A 22,567-nucleotide genomic window follows, 5' to 3' on the forward strand; every position below is an offset into this window, starting at 1 on the left:
CACCTATATGAGTGTGGAATGGGGCCGCTTCCTATGAGACTTGGGCAAGTCTTCTAGAGCACTCATGAATATCTAGGTAGGGGCGCATGGCCTATCCGTGCCCACCCGCAGGACAAGCTTGATAGAGGTTCAATGTGGATAGTAGCTCTCTGATGCACATCAAGAAATTATGGTTCATAGAAAATTTCATTTTCACCAAATTTCTGTGTGTCATGGCTATCTTATCCTATGGCTGGTTCATAGTCGAAAAGACACCAGTTCAGATGCATTGTACTCTTAACTTACCTTTGGCACTCTTCTGTTTCTCTTATTTTATTTGAATTTTTGCATTTTGAAATATGTGGGGGATTATTGAAATTTTTGATGTGATATTTCAAAATACAAAAATTATTTATTGAGGTTAATTGTAGTCAATTAATTGGTGCTTTGATTTCCAACATAACCTTCGTTCCATAAATATGTCTGTTACAATTGTAACACATATTAACTCTTTCTTGTCCGTTACAAAGACTAAAGTTATGATTAATTAATGCTCAGTATCATGACTTGTAACCAATCTTCCTTGTTAAGCTATATATATATCCCTATCTTCATGACCATGACATATACATATATAACAGTTGTACATTATCACTAAAATATTCTTCTCATTGGTCTTCTCATTCTACTTGATCATATGCTCTTTTATTCATCTTTCAAGTGCCAAAGAAAGTTATCAAGCGGTTCTAGGATCCGAGTATTGCGAGTGTACGCTTACGAGGATCAACGGTTGTTGTACCCTGGATGGTAGACGCCATAAACCTATTACACCGAGACATTGTCTCTGAGGGGCGAAATCTACTCATAAGGGCAGTGTTTACACGCCTCAACCTTAAATATTTTCCTGAACAAGTATTTGATGCATGCTTCATAATCAAATATAAGTATTTATATTTTGTTATTTTATTGTTATTTTGGCATCATTATAAGTATTATTATTTGTTAATAATTTTGAGTATTCATGTGATTTTGTAGGTGACAAAATCTGGTGGCGTTATTAACATCCATCGACCCAAATCTTCCAACAGGGTTCACCTGCACATACAAGATTAACATTACATGCACAAACTATTTGCTAGATAATAATTCCTGAGTTCATCATGGGGTGAATGAAGATGGAAAACACAAGTTCTTATCCTCTTATCCAAAAATATATAAATTGTTATTAGATAGTCAAGCAGAACCCTTTACATTACAGATGACAACCTACAGATTTGGAACCGACCCTCAAGACATGAATGTACGGCCAAGTAGGAAGGGGTACAGAGACAAAGTAGAAGTACAAGCACCAAGAGATATAGAGCAATAACTTATACAGAAAAGGCCTTTCTTTTCTTTAGTGGTGTTCATTATAGTACTTTGAAGTGGAACAGCCATGAGATTACAAAAGCAACGATCATGCAAGCAAGCAGGAAATTCATAATGCGGCGGCCATGCCACATGGTTTGAGTTTCCACCATGATCACAGATGCTGCTGCCGGTGAAGGGGACGTCGGAGCGGTGGCTCCATTTCCCTCATTGGTCTGCTCACCATGTATGTTGAATGCAACGACGCCACAGATCTCACAGATACTGGAAAATAAAATTATTTCTATCAACAATAGAAGCTAAACTATGTAGAATATGAATTCAATGGAGGCAGGTATACAATGTAGCAAGGTTTATGGATTCATTGGACTCAGGTATGCAATAGCAATTTTTCTTTACCTATCAAAATAAGACCAACTGAGATAAGAAGCAAGCTAGTTTTAGGAGATATGTGTTGGTGAGTTGTACACTGGGCAAGGTCACAAGCAATAGTAGATTGTATAGAAACAACACAAACTCAACAGTAAAAATAAAAATGTTACAAGTGATCCAACATAACAAAACTATCAATGTGCTGTCATCAACATGTTAGTCCATTAGCATTCTGGAGGGAAAAAATGAACAATTATTGGCATGCCTTCTCTGCATATATATAGCAGATATAATGCATGATAAAGCATACGTCTTAACCCTCTCCATTTGAAGGTTCCCCTTATGGTGTTTCCAAGTCATTCGAGCTAACTATACTGCATTTCTTGTCATTACAATTTGGATATTTTCTCACCTAGTAACTCGGCACATTAAAAGTAGTATTATCAGTTCATGTTAAGTGATCTTCAGTTTGGTTCCTTTACCAAATAGTGCCTCCCTCTCTTCTGAGAGAAGGTATAGTAGGCAAGATCTAACTATCTAAGCATTTCAGCAAAGTTATCACTTCCCAAGTTATAATTAAGAAGGGGAACTCCATACATAGCTATATCTTCAGTCATTTGCAAACAGAACTTCTGAACTTCTATACATCATGACATTTAGTTCTTAATAAGAACCCTGGATAGACTAGTAAAAGGCAGCTTTTAAACCCTGGCACAGAGTTGAGTGAACAACGAATTCTTGACTATATGCATTGGACAAGTATAGACAAGTCAATTAGTATGCATCGGACCCCATATTCTCCAGTCTCCAGTGCACTAAAACTAAACCCACATCACACGTGACTACGAAAACTACTCATAATGATCCATATCTTTAAAGCTATGATAGTGGCCACAAGATTCTTCTTCTTCTTCTGCATAGCTATGATATACCTTCTATAGTTCTATTCTACATGTGTTCCATCTCATTCAGCTTGCTAGTAAGAACCAAAAGAACATGAACAACTATTACATGGAAGGAAAGAAAATATTTAACTAGTATGCATTTGAATAAGCTAAACTCAGAGAAGACTAACAAACTTCTGACCTAATATGGTATTGTTCTAAAGGGTTCTTATAGTAAGATGATTATTTTAGCAAGTAATTGCACAATGCAGAGACTACTGAGGATTCAGCTAAAGAAAGCTAAATTTAAAATCCTAGAGTTCATGAGCAAAGTAAAATTCCAATAGGAGCAAATGAGTGTCAAGAATTTGCAACAAAAACACCAAAAACCAAGAATTTAAAATAAAGACAAGAACTATACTCACGTATCACCCTTGATCTTGAACCAAGTCTCAGCACATTGCTTATGAGCAGCACCCAAGTCACCTTTGCAAGCGCACCCCAAGTCAATTGGGACCCCAGAAGAGTCCAACCCTCCACCCTCATAACCCAAGTGGCATATCCTGCAAATCCTCTCAACCTTACTCAACTCCACCAGCTTCTGCTTCAGCTCCAAAACCCCACTCTCCAAATCCACACCCTCCAAAGAGCAACAATCCGACCCACAAGAATCAAACGTGGACTCATCCGAGACCGACACGTCACTCACAGAATGCCTATGACTTTCAACAACAGCCAACATCATTGGTGAAAACCCAGACAGAAAATCTCAGTGGAGAAGAAGAAGAGGAAGAAGAAGAAGAAGAAGAAGAAGAAGAAGAAGAGCATTTGGGGTTTTGAAGAGAATAATGTGGGTGGGGTTAAGGAGTAGGTGGCATTTGGTTTCTGTGTTTTAATGTTAAAAATCAATGTCTCTGTGTCTAAAGTGGTCTCGATCTCAAACCTCGATCGTTGTCTTTGTGTGTGTTTATGTGTGTCAGTTTCCGAGCAATGTTTGTTGTTGTTGTTGAAAAAGAAGAATGCAAAGAAAGAGAAGAGAGAAAAGAAGAGGTGACTAGTTAGCAGAAAAGAGAAGAGAGAGGCCAGGATGAAAGGCGAGTTATGAGGAGGCTGGTAGGGCAGAGCTCAGGATGATGCAGTATAAGGCTTGGAAGGTCTTTAATGGCTACCAGTTGTGGGCACAGTGATTGAGACACAAGGAAAGAAAGAGGTTTCTGTTACTTCCAAAACATTCACTTACCACTCTTGGTTACATGATTTTGTAGCACTTTCCTCTACGGTTAAGACATTTCTCTCGTGTTCGAGTTCTACAAAATTTCGATCCAAAGAACTTCACTTCAATGAAAATTTGAAATACAGAATGAAAATATGAGTAATTTCTTTCTTCTTCTTTTTAAAGTTGATTTTTATTTTATTCATGTGGATCGGAAAATTCACATAAACAACAATGCAGAAGAAGACGACTCCATATGGTGTGGTTATAGACCAAAGGGATAACCAATGTGAACCTTGGGGCACAACATTTTTATAAGCTATGAGCTTACATCTCTTTGATTCAGTTATACAAACAAGATAATGATATATCTTTAAGTGCTCAAATTAGCAAGAATACACCTACATAAAACAAGAACCAGAGGAAGAAACTTCAATGATTTTGTCTATTTGACATGATAGAACTGGAATTTTAGCATTTGGAACAGAACCTCTATCTTTCCTTCTTCTTTTTTCTTCTAACAGTTCTGGTTTTATAAGCATTATTAGGTTATTACAGATGATAATGATCTTCAAGTTGTAATCATAGTAACAATGAGTACCATCTTCCACTATTGAATGTTTCTTTGAATGCTTTTATAGGCGTTGGATAAAATGGCATCAATGCCACACGGGTTGGTCTGCTTTCAAGTTTTATAGGTAAACAGAGACCAAATAAATCTGCAGAGATTTAAATGAGAACCTATCGAGTATTGAAGTCCGTTAAAATGAAGCTCATCAGAGAAGGAAATACATTATAATCGCAGCAGAAACATTATCCATCACCAAATAACAGACTTCTCTTATGAGGGTTACGAATCTTTTAGGCGTATATGCCTTCAATTTCATTTGGTTATATATATGTCAAAACATGCACATAAAACCTGAATTATCATAACACAATAAGAGGGTTAGCCCACATGAAGGATAGAAAGCATGTCATGATCAGTACTAGGCACTTCTGCTTAGAAAGATTTTCAAGCAAATTATCAGTTGCACAGAGCAACTAGGAGTGAGTAACAAACCTTCTTAGTATTGCCACAGCATGAAAATGACAGTATTTGAACTTTTAACATAAAAAGTTGCTATTTAGAACTGCAGCCACCCAGAACACAGCCGTCCTACACATGCTCATCCAAAATCCGAAAACGACAGTACTCAAACTTAACAGAAAGAGCCAATACTCAAAGTTACTATCCAGCATAAGCAGCCACCCTGGATAGAATCATCTTACATATGCATATCTGAAATCCTACAAGGAAGCTCCTCATTGTGGAAGATGGAAAGCAACAGAATCCAACATGATTGCAGCAAAGAACTGAAATTCTGATTCTGTTAACTCATACCCATCATTCAACATCAGCAACAATACTATCCGAAATTGAAACTTAACAAACTGAGAAGACTGGTGTCCATGTCATTTTGATGTTTGGATGTTGAAAGCTGGATGCAAGTTAAGGTAATCAATTTCTGCTTCTTCAAAACTCAAAAGTATCATCAAAGTTACAAGAGACACGTGATGAAAATGCAACAAAGCTTCAAATAGAATTGAGTTGCTGTATCTTATACAGGAGACTGCAAGCTATTGTCACATGACTCACATCACACAACACCATTATCTTTCCACGGCAATCTTATACATGAACAAAACCACCAATACAAAAAAAGCTTCAATTTCAACAGATCTAGTTAGACACCATCATTGTTGAATACATATCATAAGATTGATTTTTCCCCCATTAAGAAAGGGGCTGTGTGGAGGACAGCTAAAAAGAAAACTTCCAAAATCAAAGTTGCTACTATGGTTTTTTTACAAAACAACCATACCATCTGAAATGCAAGCGGAATTCTCAAATACTATGCAAGAAGAATATGACAGGGAAAACAGAAAGCAAACTCAGTGATGATCATTCTTTTTCTTGATAAAATATTCCATTTGAATTCCTGAAAGCCAAAAACCCATTAATTTATTCGGACTTCAATACAAAAGATGTTACAATGGCCTATCAATTCTATCAAAACTGATTTTGAGAATAAGAACTGCCATATCTGAGCAAAATTCTCCTAATGGTGGTACAACTAAAACTTCAAAATAACATCAGAGAATTACAAATCAGGCGATACAATCCCTAAAAAGGAGGAGATGCATCAAGCTGGTTGAACTTCAGGTGTTGCTTGAGCAGTTTCTGTTGGTTTAGTCATACTTGGAACACTTTCAGTTGATTTAGATAAGCTTGGAATGTACCTCCAACAACGCTTGTGGACTCCACTTATTTTCTTGGGGGTGTCTGCAGCTGGCAAGCCTGCAACAAATTCTACTATATTAACTTCATAGCAAAGCCTAACCCAGAAACACACAATACAACAATTTTTGAGCAGTTCTGAATTGTCACAACTACAAGTCTACACTGAGTTTAAAAAACTAGCCATCACTAAATGTAAATGACAAAATAGAGAACCAAGACTCTAACCAGAAGGAACCTCTTATCCATGTATATTTGCATTACATCTAAATGTTCAATCACTTTGAGGAAGTTAAAAGAGTGTTTACTCTATAACTTTCTCTTCTCATCAATTGGCTGGTACTTAATAACTCTCTCTTAGTCTCTTTCACTTACATCAATTACAAATAAGTTCTCGCCTATTATACAAGCTAGGTTGAATGCAAACAATCAGACTTTAATATAATCTGACCAGGAAGATGCATGTTCAGTCTCTTATGCAAGTCTTTGTAACCAGTTTCGTATACAATTCTATGGAAGAAAACCTAAACGCATCAATTCCCAACCATTCAAGACATGTTCCAAATAAACATAAATAAGTCAATTAACACGACATATCACACACGAATTATCAAAATTCGGCTAGCACCAAAGTACACAAACTGTACATAAAGGATCAAATTGACATCAACAACCCATCAAAACAAACATTGATCAGAATACTTTAGCCTAGACCCTGGTTCTTTGACTAACAGAACCAACCAACTGGCAATCAGTCTTCAATCTTTTAAGTCACTTCTTCACACTAAAAACATTTAATGGAATTGAAACCAATCCTATCTAATAATGCAAAATAAAACTAAAATGGAGCACATAAAATAAAAACGCCAATTCCATGAAATGTAAAAACTGACCTTCCTTATGAACAACTCCCCATGCCTTTCCATGCCTTCCATCCTGTCAAAAACCAAAGAAAACCATAAACCCTAAACCCTATGACAATCAAGAACATCCAAAACGAACTCACATTACACACAAAGCAATCAAATTTCAAAATCAGAACATCCAGAACAATCTCAAATCCCAAATCATTTCTCAAACCTTGTAAAGATTGATCTTGGTGATCTCATACGACACGCCGACCCAGTGGCTCTTAGCCATGTGGTACCCAAGTCCCCAATTGGGCAGATACTGTGCCACCTCGAACAGGTTCTTCTTCTTTCTCTTCTTCGGTTTAGTAGCCGCCGGCGAAGAGGCGCCGGCGGCGGCGTCGGTAGGGTTTGGGGAAGCGGAGCTGAAGGTTCTGACGAAGCTCAACGTGAGCCTCAATAAGCCTCGATCGGCTATCGCTCTGTGTGAGAGACTGCTCGCCATTTTCGAGTTGGGCTCGTCGCTCTGTGATTGATACGGCTCCGATTTGAGGGTTTAAGAGGTTTCTGTATTATTTCGGAATGAACCCGTGAATTTTCTTATATTGGTGTTGGCCCCCTATGGTATTCTGTTTGTGCAAAACTGTCCCTAATCAAGATATTTGCATTTGCAAACTTGATGATTGATAGTGATTACAAAATGTGGGACCAATATGTTTATTCTTTGTGTCACGTCTTTGTTCTTGATTACTTTTGGCTATTTCCAATAATTTCCTTTCATTAGATTTCATTAGAATCTCCTTTCAAAAGAATTACTAGGAAAAACATTTATGAGAGGATGTGCATGTGAAAAACGTTTATGTTTAAATTTTAACACAGAAGTAAAAGTGTATCGTATGTTTTGTCGAAATACTTCAATGTTATATTTACTCTTTTTATGACACATTCATATTTTAGTTGTCGAGAATTAAAAGAATAATTGTATACTATCCGGAATCATTTTCTGATAACCCTTATCTTGATTACTAAGGGCGAACGTTTAGAAGTGATTCTCATACCAATTATTTCTTTCTTCCATCGTTGTTGTCTTCAATTCATGACTTTCTATTACAAGAAAAATATGTACCGTTATTCACCAACAAGAAAAATGTACCGTATATTAGAAAGTGATAATATCGTTTAAGCAAAAGACAGATGAGAGAAGAGAGAGCCTAGAGGCCCAAACCAAAGGAAAACCGAAAACTACAAGAAGGCAACTTTTCAGATTAGAATTAATCGAAATACTTTTCAGGTTAGAAAGAAAAAGAAAAGACAATTACGGTAGGTCGGTAGCCATCAACTTTGGAGTTCAAAGTACCGGGCACTCGTTCACGGTTCACCCACCCAATGTTAGATCTAACCTAGAGATTGGGGTGATTGCTGTTATCTAGGGCAAGCTATTTGATTATAATCCGAAACAAGCAGCAAGCAAACCACAACTCTTTCTCGTCACATTAGATGTTTAGAACCAGACGCAAGAAACAAAGTTGAGATGTAATTTCATTAGAAGCAGGAGGACAAATCAAAGAAATGAGAGAATATATGCAAGCAAGCTAAGCAAACACAGAACGAGCAAACAATTCATATCAAAGGGCAGAGAGACGCGAATAGCACACAATCCACAATACTACTTATCCAAATGAGGAACAAACCAATAAAGATCATATCAAAGCTACTAGATAAGCAAATCTCAATACCACAATGTCGAAATAAGCAAGTTACAGCAAAAGCAGCAACTGGAAGTTGATGTTTCAGTACCCTCAACTCAACCAGCGTTCATTCGCATACTAAACAAAAGATTACTACTAGAAGTTTGATATTTAAAAGAAGGGCCTTGACAGAATCACATCTCCTCCTCATACTCTCCCTGTTCATCTTCATACTCGTCCTCATCAGCGGTGGCATCCTGGTACTGCTGATACTCTGACACCAGATCGTTCATGTTGCTCTCAGCCTCAGTGAACTCCATCTCGTCCATGCCTTCACCAGTGTACCAATGCAAGAAAGCCTTCCTCCTGAACATAGCAGTGAACTGCTCACTCACCCTCCTGAACATCTCTTGGATGGATGTGGAGTTCCCAATGAAAGTTGAAGCCATCTTGAGACCAGTTGGTGGGATGTCACAGACTGTTGACTTGACATTGTTGGGGATCCACTCAACAAAGTAGGAAGAGTTCTTGTTCTGAACATTCATCATCTGGTCATCCACTTCCTTGGTGCTCATCTTACCACGGAACATGGCTGATGCTGTGAGGTACCTTCCATGTCGGGGATCAGCAGCACACATCATGTTCTTGGAATCCCACATTTGCTGTGTGAGTTCTGGAACAGTCAAAGCTCTGTACTGCTGAGACCCTCTTGAGGTCAGAGGAGCAAAACCAACCATGAAAAAGTGGAGACGAGGGAAGGGGATGAGGTTAACAGCAAGCTTGCGCAAATCAGAGTTGAGCTGTCCAGGGAACCTTAGGCAGCATGTAACTCCAGACATTGTTGCGGAGATCAAGTGATTCAAATCACCAACTGTAAATGACATTAGAAAGAAATAGTCAGCTTCTATATTCCTTTCAAAACATCAACACAAAAGCTTCAACTGAAACTTATACAACAATGATCATACACACATTCTTCTCTCAAGTATTCATGCTTCCAGAACACAACAGAACAAACAATTTATAGTTTAAGCTTGGAAAGATGTACTATGACCACAAGATCAACCAGAGTTATTTAGGATCACTAGAAAGTAAGAACAAAAGACCAGCCATCACCACAGGACCACATAAACAACTATTTAGACCATTCATTGCACGCAAAAGATTGTTTTGACTTGGAAAGAAGACAACAGTTTCAGCTTCAGGAGAAACAGAGGACATAAGTATTTGGACTCAAAGACACATAACCATCACTTAATAGATCCTACATGCAACTTTTAATAGACTAATGTAAAATCAATAGCAAGTAACCATCACTTCAATCCAAGTTCAATTAGGCATATCATCACTCTAGTACAGAGTCAATCAAGCAAACCTATAGTTTCACAACTTCACATATACAGTTACTCACACAATTAGTTTTCACAGTAAAGAAACACAAGTAAAGATTGAGAATAAACTTACAACTGGGGGTGGTGAGTTTAAGTGTGCGGAAGCAAATATCATAGAGAGCCTCGTTGTCAAGAACCATGCACTCATCGGCGTTCTCCACAAGCTGATGAACAGACAAAGTAGCATTGTAAGGCTCCACAACAGTGTCTGAGACCTTGGGAGATGGGAACACAGAGAAAGTCATCATCATCCGATCTGGGTACTCCTCCCTAATCTTTGAAATCAATAGCGTTCCCATTCCAGATCCAGTACCACCACCCAAAGAATGGCACACCTGAAACCCTGCACAAAATAACCAAACACTAAAATCGTCAGATCCGCAAATTATCACTTCATTTCCACTTCAAATCCATCGAAACTAACAACAACTAAACCCTAGAACACTTAAAATACACAGATCGCCAAAGTTACACTTCATTTTTACTGCAAAATACACAGATCCCCAAAGTTACATTCATTTTTACTGCACATAAATGTAAATTAAGTATTTCCACTTCATTTAGATGAAAACAAACTACAACCAACAACGAAATAACTTAAATGAACAGCTCTCCAAAGTTTCGCCGCATTTCAAATTCATTTCTACTTCATTTCACTGAAATTAGGGTTTCTATTCACCAGAACGCTCTAATATACCAAATCTATATAGTAAAAACTCGATTTACAAGTAAACAAAGAAGAATTAGGGTTCGGTTAAACCGGATTCATACCTTGCAAGCAGTCACAGTTCTCGGCCTCCTTCCTCACCACATCAAGAACCGAATCGATCAACTCAGCCCCCTCGGTGTAGTGACCTTTCGCCCAGTTGTTTCCGGCGCCGGACTGACCGAAGACGAAGTTATCAGGACGGAAGATCTGACCGTAGAGTCCAGATCTGACGCTGTCCATGGTCCCAGGCTCCAGATCCATGAGCACGGCGCGTGGAACATACCTCCCGCCGCTGGCCTCGTTGTAGTAGACGTTGACCCTCTCAAGCTGAAGCTCGGAGTCTCCGGTGTACCTTCCGGTGGGGTCGATGCCGTGCTCGGCGCAGACGACCTCCCAGAACTTGGCTCCGATCTGGTTGCCGCATTGGCCTCCCTGAATGTGAAGAATCTCACGCATTTTTGGTCGAGATCGGAAAACCTAGAGAGAGAAGATGGGAGGTTTTTAGAGAGAGAAAGGAAACTAGGGCGGAAAATGTGAGACTGAGTAGGGTAGAGAAATAAGAGGGGGCTTTATATAGGGAGGGACTGAGCTGTAACCCTATAACGGCTCCATTTGAATTTTCTAATTTTAAGGGTTTTGTTTCTCTGTTTAATTTTGAAAATAGCCAGGGGATTATGGACGGTTCTGATGAGAGACACGTCAGAGGGAACGGACGGTTTGTTGGGGTGGGATTTTGAAATGTTTGGAATTAAACGGAGACAGCTGGACTCAATTTGACCCACTGGTCTACGATCCGGATTGGGGATGGGGGAGAAAGACGGAAATGCCCCTCCGTCGATCTGGTTTTTGCGGAAATTGAAAAAGCCTGCACGGGCCTCGTGCTCCGTGGGGGAAAAAGCGAGACTTGTGATCTGGTACAGCGCAGCAGGACAGGGGCTTGCGTACAGGTCGCATTCTATAAAAGATTCTAAAATCCAACTTGTAAAAACTAATTTCCATCCTTATCATGGTAAAAATTAGGGCAGCTGATATTCATCCAGGTAAAAATTAGGTCTACAAGGTGGTCAAATTTAGACTATATTGGCTCTAGATGCAGAATGGGGAAAAGAATGTGTGATTTTCGAACAGAGTAACGGTCACATGTTCAGGAACCGATCATATGTTCAGGAACCGATCATATTAGTTATAGCTGTTTTTTTATTATGTCCACATAATGGTCATATTTAGACTATATTAGCTCTAGATGCAAAATGGGGAAAATAATGTGTGACGAACAAAGTAACGGTCTCATATGGTCTGTAACTAATCATATAAGTTATGTTTGTTACCGTACTTTTAAACCTACTAGTGGACAATAATATAACTCTACTAAATTATCGGAGTAACATTTAAGAGTTGTTGAACATAATCAGGTGAACGAACGTCACTATTCATCTCAAGAAAAATCTGCACGCTCATTGTTTGCAATTTAGATAAGAGTATGCATACATAAAAAATTTGCAATAATGCATTTGGTTAAAGATTTTTTTTCCTCTCAAATACCTACCAAACGGTTTGGACTCGTTGTCAGGATCATTACTACACAACCAAAATAGATCCCGAATGAGTCACTCTCACCACACACTTGACTAGTTGACTCAACAAGAGTATCTAACATGAGATACGATAGTGCCTCCCCCCAATCGTTTCACTTCAATTCCAAGCCGGCAAGAGCACGTTGTACTTGTTAAATTAGTAGAGACTAATTAGATTATTAAGCCACTAAAGCTACAAATCACATGTAATGTGGAGCTCTAGTGTACCAGTGACTAAGCAAATTGGAGGGTAAAAGGCAGTTCCTGCCACCTCTTTTGTGTAAAAAGTAAAAAGGTAATTCACACTGCAGAAAAAATTAACTTTATTTATTCATCCATAGGCCAGTATATACAAGCACAAGGCAACAATTACATCGTTCTCAAGGTGTTCTCAAACATGCAAAGAGATACAAATCACAGAATGACTGAAATAAAGCTGCAGCTGACCAGCGGGCCTCAATTTGAAAGGGATTAGTGTTGAAGGTAAGAGACAACCACAGCTGAACCTTCTCATTACAGCTCGCCGAGACCCACAGACACCCTTGAAGATTAAGCTAGCACACTTACAAAAACAGTAAGCAATCTATGCATAGACGTTAACAGGAAGCAATCAATCACTCACTATTATCCACCCAACCCAATCCGTGTCAACCATGCTATCAGCTACTGCATCACTATGTAGTCTTTATAAAACTTAACTCATCTTCTTTCTTTGTTGACAATAATTTTCTAGTAAGAGGTTTGAACCTGAGATCTCTACCCTTAACCCTCGTGCAACTTCATCTAGTGTTCACCACACTCTTTTCCTTCAGAATTGTTCTTAAGAGAGTGATCATAAAATAGTGTTCCTCTCATTTTGGACTATTGAACGGCCTCTCGTTATGACCCATCAAGTATTTTATTATCCATGAGGCTTGTCACCTATACCAACATTATTTTAAAAATGTATTAATTGGGATACTAGGACTCTTTTCTTTTCGATTACAGTTGATGAAACATTCACAGGTCTACAAATAAACACCATTCAATGATAATAATATTAATCAATAGATAAATTATAATAATAATAACAATAATAATGAAAAAAAATAAAGGAACCAAGGCTACAAACCCATTAAACCAAATATCATAATTAGAGTTTCAGAATTTCCATCCAACATCAAGCCCTCATAATCACACAATATGAACATTTGAAAAGAAAAATTCAGCATCAAGACGATTAATATTTATAACAAGCAGCCAGGAAAGGTTTCAAACCGAGATTGTATTGATAGATCAGATCTAGAGATTCTACACTTAAATTTGAGATATATTGATATGTATCACCCTATGATAAGTGATTCTTGTAAGACTCCAAGGCAAAGTTTATAACCATTATCATTATTATCATGTGATTTGAAGCAAATTACCTTCTTATATATTAGAAACAAAAGGCTTAATAAAAATTTAAGAGTTTTTCATGAAATACTTAACATTGGCGATCTAAGTTCCATTACCCATTCTTTCATAATATCTACGGCATTGATAATCTAGAATGTAGAATTGCTCAAACCAAGATATTGCACAAACCAACACCAAACCAATCTGTTTGGTGTTGTTTTATATCATTCAAGATTTCAATATCAAGAAGACATATTGCATAATCCAAGATAGTGAATTTGCAATCAAAGGGAAAGAACAGAAGATTGTAGGTCAACTTATAAAACCGTCATAGAGACGTCATCCAAGCAACAAAAACAATGGAATGGAACTAATCCAAAAAAAAATGGCTTTCAAACACTCACTACATATATCTTGATTCCTAACCATCAAAGACATCTTAGGAAACAAACTATCACTTCTCAAAGCTACTATCTAGTATATCCAGTGATGAGAGACAGCCAAGTTAAAAGCCTACTGGGTTTCAAGATTATCCTAGGGCCGGAAGGAAGCAGGATACTCAATCATAAATATGTAGAAACAAACAGAATCCCTAACATATCACCAAATTAATAGTAAAATCAATACTCAGAAGCATACTTTGAAGAAACAAATTCTATACATTGAAAACAGTCTTACCACATAAAAAACAGATGACAGAGTAAACCTTTCTGCTAACTTTCAGCCCTTACGAAGTCTGCTTCGCCGAAAGAAGACAGGTCGAATTGAAAAGATCTATTAATAAAAAAAAAAGTGCACCAAAAAAATAAATTAAGCATAAAATCGATGATGGGAGCTTAATCATGATATGATAGTGTTATGAAATTAATGCTCAAGTCAGCAGGAAAGGCAATTACCATTAACATAAAAATAGAACACCATATGAAAACTATTATAGGACGTCTTTCACCGTAAGCAGGCCTAATAGTGTCCCATGAACGAGTACGAAGCAGGAGGATCTACAAGGAGCAGCTAAAAAACTTTGCGTAGGTTTTAGCTAGTGTCGGTTCACTCTTCAGCCGAGTTTTATTTGTCTTGGTTTATTTTTATGTTTTATGTTATTGTGCTCCTACTTTGTTTTACGGATATTAAGTAATCCTTATGGCTAGGATGCAAGGTTTGCTGTAACCCTAGTATTTACACAACCGATTAAGAGAGTTTCTTGATCCAGACAAATCATATATTTTTTTTTGAGAAGGATAAATCATATATTATCAGGTTTCTTTGTCATAAAATTCTTTTAACAACAGCCTAACTATGATCCTATTGCTTTCTCTCTTTTGTTTATGCATCCTTAGGGCTTGGATACAAGGGCTGCCGTACATACCCTATTAAGAGGTTTTTAGTTCCAGAAAAATCAAATTGCTATTAGCCTATTATTGGGTTTCTTTGCCCTATAACTCTTCTGAGCGGCCTAACTTTGATCCTATTGCTTCTCTTTCTTGTTTATGTATGTATCACTTTTTTCTAATTAGTGTGGATTACAGCAACCAGACAGCAGCACATATGTCTGCCCTACAAGAAATATAGTTGATTGGTCCTATATTGAAGGCAATCACATCATCAGAGCAACAACTAAGCGAAGTAGATAATTCACAGTTTAAAGTTGAATTGTGTTCACCATTTCAGACCAGTTGAACCAATATTTGTTTTATAGTGCAATTTATGAGCAAAATGTTGATTCACAAGCTACTGATAAAGATAACAAAATGGAATACAATGCAAATTAAATCAGGAAGCTAATCTGTTACAACAATAAAAGAGAGGAGAGGGGTGGGGAGACTCCTTTAGCTCTACTCCTTTAGCTCTTCCTAGCTTTTGGCGTGAAATGACCCCTAATCTACTTTTACCATAATCTACAATCTACATAGTTTAGATGTTCTTCAAATATTGCCTTCGCAGCAACTCCTAACTAGATATTGCAATTATACGTACCTTCACCCACTTTACAGCATTTCTTTCTGCCCTGAGTTACAATAAGACATGACTAACAACTAATCTACTTTAGATGGAAAATGAAATACCAAATTTCAAGTTGATTAATTAATTTATTAATTATATACATTTCTACCTACGATATCCATGATAGCAAATCTGCCACCATAGACACTTCCAGAACTTGATAGGGGCAATGTTGTTAGCATAATGTCAATGATGGTGATATTACAAAGTCATATACCATGAGAAAGAAGCTTAGTCTATTACAAAAAAAAAAAAAAAACAAGAAGAAGAAGAAGCTTAGTACATTAGAGGGAGTTTTATGATCAGCAAAATTGCCTAAGCATCTGCATAGTTATCATGCTGAGTGGTCATGGATTCATGACAGGTTCTACTATCTTCCATTGTTACATACTTCGACTTCTCATTGAAGTCAAAGGTCCTTAATATTCCAGAATCAACTCAATCTAAACATCTTTAGATTAAGAAGATTTCCCAACTAAGAAGTACAAAAACTAGGTTTAAATGGGATGCCCATGAAGCTTTGGTTACCCTAAACAAAAACTAAGGATAATAAATAAACAATGACATCTTTGGTTGCCCTAAACACCTGAATGAATTTAGCATATAAGATGTAAACCATAGATCTAAAACACTACAACTCAAGTGCCATCTCAACCACCATACAGAAAATAAAGTAACAGCAATATGAAACTTCTGAATTTATAATGCTCACGTGAACAAAAACAATCCTAGTCATAATAGATAATGCTTGAAAGTCAAAAACCAACAAACTTAACTGCCATTGAACTTCAGTTCCAAATACCATCTCCATTAACATGGCAGCAACCTGAAAGGACAAAGCTAGCATAAACCACCCCGAAGGAAGAGAAAAGAGGCATGGAAGGGTGCATCACCTATATTGCTATCGCAATAAAACCAAAGAAACTAACTGGACCCCACTCAAATGCAACCAAAGAGATCCACGCTGCAACACACCATCATCAATCAAGACTTTTCACTCTGGCTCTCGGAACTGGTAATCTTTGACTTGTTTGCATCCTCTATCGAGGACTGATCACCAGAGGTTCTGCAATATTAAGCAGAACAAAATCAGAGAGAAAGAGAGAAACGCAATCGAAAAAGCGGAAAAAAAGAAAAAAAAAAAAAAAAAAAAAGATGCACAGGAAAGCTTACAGTTTCTGCTTCTTGGCATTCTGCTTGATAATTTGTACCATTTCCATAGCCATTCTCTGGTGTTCCCTTGTTTGTGAATGCACATCCAAGCCCTCAACTGTTTCGCAGTTAACTTTACAGATACGACACCATCCCATGCTTGCTGGCTTCCTTTTCCTTGAGTGATCAAAAGACTCCAGCTCTCCCTGATGATATCATTGCGTCAAATTATTGAAGGGCAACTAATGACATTTGAAATACATACAATTTTCTAATATATATACATACGTGTATCATTTCACAGAAATAACATTCAAAACACACCATTGACTTGAAGTAAAACTTAACTGCATAAGTGCCATCATTTGGAAATCTCTTAAGTGAAAAGCTGCTCCTAAATCCAGGCTCACCAAGACGTGGATGATTAGCCCTGTTACCAATAAACGATTCAAAGCTCCCAGGCCCTGCATGTCGAGGATGGACACCAAAACCCACATGCTCTCGCATATGCAAATGACCAGGCAAGTTATGAGGACCCAGATGCTCTCCCCTCTGAAGATGACCTAAGTGACCATCTTGACCAATCAAATCATTCCTCATACGATCATCTACTCGCATATTACCAGGACCCTCAAACTCTCCCCGCCGAAAATGTTGATTAGGAAACCTATTATCATGGAATTCCCTGCCAAGTGGATCACCAAATCGATGGAATTCCCTGCCATCAAAATCATCAGGGCCAAATCCCCTAAATCGAGATGGGATGCCAGGGTAATCTCTGATTGGACTTCGTCGGGCCAAACCGTCCATAAGGCGCCGTCCACCAAAATCTGGGTGACCAATTGTATCATTGGCATGAATTAATCCAGCGTGACCATAAGGAGACAGGAACCTTGGAGCAGAGCCAGCCGCAGGATCTATATTTAGACGAGTATCATAATTGACTCCGAAAGGTCTCCTATCAAAGGCTCGAGATGAGTAATTCCCTAGTTTTGGAAGAGGCTCAGAATCCAGAAAAGAAGGCCTAGGGAATTGCTTGAGATCATCTTCAAACCCTACTCGACTAATCACACGAGTTGGGTCTCCTGGGAAGGGATTCAACCTCCCATCCGGCAAAGCTTTAAATCTTTCATCCCTCAACCCCAGAGTTGATGAGGATTCGAAGCCTGGATTTCCATTCATCCTGAGCATGTTTGAGATGATACCAGATGGCTGTCCAGTTGCTCCCTGTTCCATCTGAAAAGCTGGCCTCTGTAGGCCCATCTGACCTTCATGGCCATAGGGTGCTGCTCGGGCCATTATACCTCCATGAGAATCAAAAGCACTAGGGGGAGGTGCAAATGGTGGCCCTCTGGGTGCCCCTGAATGAGGAGGTGCATGGCTTTGGTTATAAGGCCCATGCTGACTTGCATTCGCAGATGATGCTGCAAATCCCAGGTTTCCCCTAGGTGATTGGAAATGCTCAGATAGATGAGAAGGATGCCCAGGCACATGTCCAGGTCCCTGAGGCCTTACATGAGCTAAGGGCTGCCCAGAACCCAGTATATGATGTGGAGGCCCTGAAGAAGGCACTTGTAACAAAGGAGGTGCCCCTGGCTTTTGCTGGAGTATAGCAGAACCAGGATGGGAAGGTTGCATTAGGCCGCCAGCTTGTACCTGACCTATAGGAGCTGAAGATATAGAAACAGTTTGAGAACCCTCCTCAGTGCTACTAACAACTTTTTGCAATTTTTTATCCTTTACTCCATGAAGTTGAGCTTCTTCTGGTGGCATTTCTTTATGCTCCCCCAGTTTCATGCCACTGCTGGGAGCATCTTTTGCACCTTCAGCTACAAGTTCACCCAGTTTACCATTGCTTAAATCCTCCAAAGTACTATCTACACCCTCTTCCTTCAACGTTGGCTTACTTTCAGACTCTCCATTCGCCCCCAACATCCCCTTAGACTCTGGAATCTCCTTGGTACCCTGATAACTCCTGTCTTCAGAAGAAGGTTTATTTCCATCATCAGTGGACTTTATATCCACCTCAGATTTTACAGTTTTAGCTTCGGAATCAGCAACTACAGCAGACGAGACACCCACATCCTGTGCACCATTCTTAGCAGATAACTCAGCTTCTTTCTCTGCTGGCCTTGTGGTCATTGTTGGTCTTGAATTTGCTCCCGGTTGCACTTGGTTGTTGGTTCTGCCTATATTATTCTGATTTGAAGATTGATGGTTTAAAGGAGGATACATTGGCCTTGGCAGAACTCCTCCAACTGTTTGTGCATATGGCTGAGGTAGTACTCCATGACTTGGCATCATAGGCCGTCCCACAAGATTTGAAGGCTGAATATGTTGCATTCCCTGAGACAATACAACATTCTGCTGAGACTGGTTTGAGGCACGTATATGTTGTGGGAATGAATGAGATTGGCCCTGGGGACGTAATTGCGACAATGTGGCAGGTGTCTGTTGTACATAGGGCTGATTCTGGAAATACTGCTGAGGATTTAGCTGTTGGACTGGCTGGATTAGAGGTCGCTGGAGAGGAGGAATTCCAGGTTGTTGAGCAAAGGAGTGAACTGGAGGCTGTTGTGCAGAGATCATGCTAGGTGAAGGCAACAAGGCTGTCTGCGGCTGGTTTGGAATTGTTGTTTGAAATGGCGGTGGTCGCAAAAGTGGGGGTTGTAGAGGGAACTGAATCTGAGTCTGAACATGGTTTTGTGACTGAGAATTAGGCGCTCCTTGAGATTGCAAATGCACAGTACGTTGTTGGGGGGCTGCTGAGAGCACTGGTTGATGAGGGTGAGATTGAGGGAACAGATGATGGCCAGCTGATGCATTAGATGATGGGAGCTGTGTCTGAGACTGGACTGTAGCATTCATGGGCTGAGATGGGTGAAGCTGGGGATTCTGTTGAAGCTGTGTCTGTGTAATCTGCTGAACCTGGGGCTGCTGATATTGAGTCATTTGGGCTTGGAAATATGCTTGAGGCGGAAGTTGAGCTTGCCCATGAGCTGATGGGTAAGTCTGTGCTTGAATTTGTGAATGTGGTGCCACAGCAGGCTGAAATTGAAGCTGTTGGTTGACTGATGTCTGGTTTTGAGTTTGCACAGCCATAGGAGCCTGCACAAGTGGAGGCTGAACTACTGGTTGGGGTTGAGCATGAGATTGAGATTGTTGGGTATGTAGTTGAGGTTGAGATACGAGAGGAGGTTGCAGGTATGCCTGTTGTTGAGACTGGACTGTCCCATAGGGTGGATTAGCCTGCAAAGGCTGCTGTTGTTGTGGAATTGCTGGTTGCTGTGGTTGTGGAATTCCTGGCTGCTGATAGGGATAGTACTGCTGATACTGTTGTTGATATGGATCATATCCAGGATACTGCTGGTAGTACTGCTGATATTGTTGCTGATACCACTGGTCAGCAGTCGGAGCAGCAGCTTGAACGACAGCTTGAGCTTGAGAATTTGGATCAGCTCCAGGTATAGTGGCACTTGCGGTTTGGGAAACCTGTGACTGAGACGTTGCTGTACCTATCTGAGTGGCAGCCTGGGTCTGATCAGTAGAAGTAGCTGTGCCAGAGGCTGAGGTGGCACCCTCTGCCTGCTGTGCTTGGGGCTGCACACCCTATCATTCAGCAATAAACAAAATTTATATAAAAAGACCGAACTTTAAGATAACAACTCATATCTTCAATAAGAAATTTGAAACAGAAAAGGAAAAGAAGGAATGCTCACAGGGCAACTTTGTGCATGTTCCTGCACTTGACAATGCACAATTTGGATTCCGCACCTGTTGCACACTACGGGAGAATTTCCAAAGGCACAACCAAAACAATGAGATGTGCAATCAGATAAAGGCCCCTGCCATGGGCACCCACTCCTGTGATACAGGCAATGAACTCCTATCTTCCCAATGGTTTCAGCGAGCGTCTTATTTGATTCAACAAGGGGCTGCACAATCAAGTCACAGTAAAAAACATATCAACAACCACACATCAATTTTCAAAGGATTTAGCTACGACCACAATTGTAGTTCACACAACCTTGGCATCTGCCTCTGTCACTAAGTAGCCATCGTACGGACACGCTTTGGTAGTGCTCACAACATATGTCAAACAAGGCTTACAGTACAGATGAGTGCACTGTGACTGTAATGCTTCATTTGGGTAGACGAGAAGACGACACACCGGGCAAAAGTACTCCCCCGCAAGAGATTGGATATTCAGTATGCACTCATTATCAAACCCCATGCTTAGTGCATCAATGCAATCCACCTAAGCACTCTGTAAAACATTTTGAAACAATCATTTACAAATTGGCATTCATGAAAACAATTAACAGGTAAAAGCCACTCTCTTTTTCACTCCAAAATCAACAAATCCCCCTAAAAAAAATTACCAACCGCATTGAAAATTACCGACAAACACATCGAAATCAAAACCAATTTTCATTCTTGAATTCTGATTAGTACAATTCCAAGTTTCCAACTGTCGAATCAAATAAACCAAACATTGCCAGTTTAAGGGGAAAGATAACAATTTGGGTACCTGGGAATTACTCAATGTCCGCCAATCCGATTCAAGACCCTAAACCCTAACCCACCTTGAAACCTGTAAAAAGGTTCAAAATTTGACAGAAAATCTTAGGGTTTTGCAGTGAAAGATTTGATTTTGACTGAAGACTAACAAGTATAACATCTAAAAATTTAAGAGGGGGTGATTACAGTTTTGCTGGGATTGCTGGAGAAACGCAAAGAATCTCTCGGCCAGAGAGAGATGCTCAAAGTCTGAACAAACACAACCCAGAAGCAACAATGGTGCTTATATAGCTCGTTGAACAGCAAACGACAGCGTTTTCTGCTATGACCAATCTTTGCCTTTTCAATTTTTTTTTTTAATTTTTATTGTTTTTCATGTTTTTTCTTAAGAAATTTTAAATACACTTTTTTTTATTATAAACTGACGTCAATTTTATTCAGAAAGATCAACAATTACAAGCATTGGCTAAAAAGCCATACAAACCATCTGATATTGGACCATACCATCGACCGGAGAACCCAGATCCTAATGTCAATTTAGCTACTTTATCAGTTACAGAATTAGCATTACGATAGACATAAACAAAAGATGATGAAAGGAGGTTAGAAAGACAGAATTTAATGTCCTCCATAATATCACCAAAAACAGAATGATCCAACTCCACTTGCTTGGTAGTCTGAACCAACCTGAGACAATCTGACTCCAAGATGATTGGATGAAGATCATGCTCAACTGCCAACTCGCAAGCAGCTCTACCTGCCATTGCTTTTATAAGCTCTGTTGCTGCAATATTACTATACCGATAGCACACCCCACCAACAATGAGACCTGTATGATCACGGATAACCATACCAACACCCCCACTATTCGTGGTACCATCAAAAGAACCATCTAGATTCACTTTCAACCATCCAACTGGTGGAGGACACCACAGTTTCAGTACTTTCCCTTGTATTGTAGCCTTCGATCGGACAGAATGGAGTAATAGCACATAGCTCCTAGTTTGATAAACCAATTGGCTAAGAGAGCGTACCTTGTCATCCCACAATCTCAAATTCCTTTCCTTCCAAATCATCCACAATGATATCAACAGTAATGCGAATTCCGCCTTACCCAAGCGGCATGCACACAAATCTATACAGTCCACCGTCGACATAGAAGGAGTACTACCCTGAAATACTACTCCCAACTCTTGAAAAGACTTT

At 39.2% G+C, this 22,567-nt stretch overlaps 4 protein-coding genes across 4 annotated transcripts; all 4 read right to left on the reverse strand.

Annotated features, from left to right (window-relative positions):
* Window positions 1–1,337: 1,337 nt before the first annotated feature.
* On the reverse strand, window positions 1,338–3,433 carry LOC101302914. The gene is made up of 2 exons (XM_004294236.1): window positions 3,029–3,433; window positions 1,338–1,611 (listed from the first exon to the last, which is right to left on the reverse strand). The coding sequence occupies exons 1-2, from the start codon at window positions 3,346–3,348 to the stop codon at window positions 1,389–1,391; spliced, it is 543 nt and encodes a 180-aa protein (XP_004294284.1). The 5' UTR covers window positions 3,349–3,433; the 3' UTR covers window positions 1,338–1,388.
* Window positions 3,434–5,735: 2,302 nt separating this feature from the next.
* On the reverse strand, window positions 5,736–7,519 carry LOC101301471. The gene is made up of 3 exons (XM_004294232.1): window positions 7,178–7,519; window positions 6,991–7,033; window positions 5,736–6,157 (listed from the first exon to the last, which is right to left on the reverse strand). The coding sequence occupies exons 1-3, from the start codon at window positions 7,448–7,450 to the stop codon at window positions 6,003–6,005; spliced, it is 471 nt and encodes a 156-aa protein (XP_004294280.1). The 5' UTR covers window positions 7,451–7,519; the 3' UTR covers window positions 5,736–6,002.
* Window positions 7,520–8,642: 1,123 nt separating this feature from the next.
* On the reverse strand, window positions 8,643–11,278 carry LOC101312998 (tubulin beta-1 chain-like). Its single transcript, XM_004294187.1, has 3 exons — window positions 10,796–11,278; window positions 10,098–10,367; window positions 8,643–9,504 (listed from the first exon to the last, which is right to left on the reverse strand). The coding sequence occupies exons 1-3, from the start codon at window positions 11,187–11,189 to the stop codon at window positions 8,828–8,830; spliced, it is 1,341 nt and encodes a 446-aa protein (XP_004294235.1). The 5' UTR covers window positions 11,190–11,278; the 3' UTR covers window positions 8,643–8,827.
* Window positions 11,279–16,363: 5,085 nt separating this feature from the next.
* LOC101314450 lies at window positions 16,364–21,074 on the reverse strand. Its single transcript, XM_004295673.1, has 5 exons — window positions 20,868–21,074; window positions 20,560–20,775; window positions 17,189–20,449; window positions 16,862–17,046; window positions 16,364–16,754 (listed from the first exon to the last, which is right to left on the reverse strand). The coding sequence occupies exons 1-5, from the start codon at window positions 21,072–21,074 to the stop codon at window positions 16,673–16,675; spliced, it is 3,951 nt and encodes a 1,316-aa protein (XP_004295721.1). The 3' UTR covers window positions 16,364–16,672.
* Between the last annotated feature and the right edge of the window lie 1,493 nt (window positions 21,075–22,567).

This window comes from Fragaria vesca, linkage group LG3 (assembly GCF_000184155.1).
Source record: "Fragaria vesca subsp. vesca linkage group LG3, FraVesHawaii_1.0, whole genome shotgun sequence".
NCBI classification, from domain to species: domain Eukaryota; kingdom Viridiplantae; phylum Streptophyta; class Magnoliopsida; order Rosales; family Rosaceae; genus Fragaria; species Fragaria vesca.

What these genes read in the sequence shown, in the direction of transcription:
- LOC101314450 (XM_004295673.1), bottom strand. Translation starts at nt 21,074, where the DNA reads ATGGGGTTTGATAATGAGTGCATACTGAATATCCAATCTCTTGCGGGG. An exon ending in TGACAGAGGCAGATGCCAAG is followed by an intron (nt 20,776 to 20,867) that starts GTTGTGTGAACT and finishes TTGATTGTGCAG; the next exon opens with CCCCTTGTTGAATCAAATAA. An exon ending in AACATGCACAAAGTTGCCCT is followed by an intron (nt 20,450 to 20,559) that starts GTGAGCATTCCT and finishes GCTGAATGATAG; the next exon opens with GGTGTGCAGCCCCAAGCACA.
- LOC101302914 (XM_004294236.1), bottom strand. Translation starts at nt 3,348, where the DNA reads ATGATGTTGGCTGTTGTTGAAAGTCATAGGCATTCTGTGAGTGACGTG. An exon ending in TTCAAGATCAAGGGTGATAC is followed by an intron (nt 1,612 to 3,028) that starts GTGAGTATAGTT and finishes TTTATTTTCCAG; the next exon opens with TATCTGTGAGATCTGTGGCG.
- LOC101312998 (XM_004294187.1), bottom strand. Translation starts at nt 11,189, where the DNA reads ATGCGTGAGATTCTTCACATTCAGGGAGGCCAATGCGGCAACCAGATC. An exon ending in GAACTGTGACTGCTTGCAAG is followed by an intron (nt 10,368 to 10,795) that starts GTATGAATCCGG and finishes TATTTTGTGCAG; the next exon opens with GGTTTCAGGTGTGCCATTCT. An exon ending in TAAACTCACCACCCCCAGTT is followed by an intron (nt 9,505 to 10,097) that starts GTAAGTTTATTC and finishes TGTCATTTACAG; the next exon opens with TTGGTGATTTGAATCACTTG.
- LOC101301471 (XM_004294232.1), bottom strand. Translation starts at nt 7,450, where the DNA reads ATGGCGAGCAGTCTCTCACACAGAGCGATAGCCGATCGAGGCTTATTG. An exon ending in CCAAGATCAATCTTTACAAG is followed by an intron (nt 7,034 to 7,177) that starts GTTTGAGAAATG and finishes GGTTTTTGACAG; the next exon opens with GATGGAAGGCATGGAAAGGC. An exon ending in GGGAGTTGTTCATAAGGAAG is followed by an intron (nt 6,158 to 6,990) that starts GTCAGTTTTTAC and finishes AATTTGTTGCAG; the next exon opens with GCTTGCCAGCTGCAGACACC.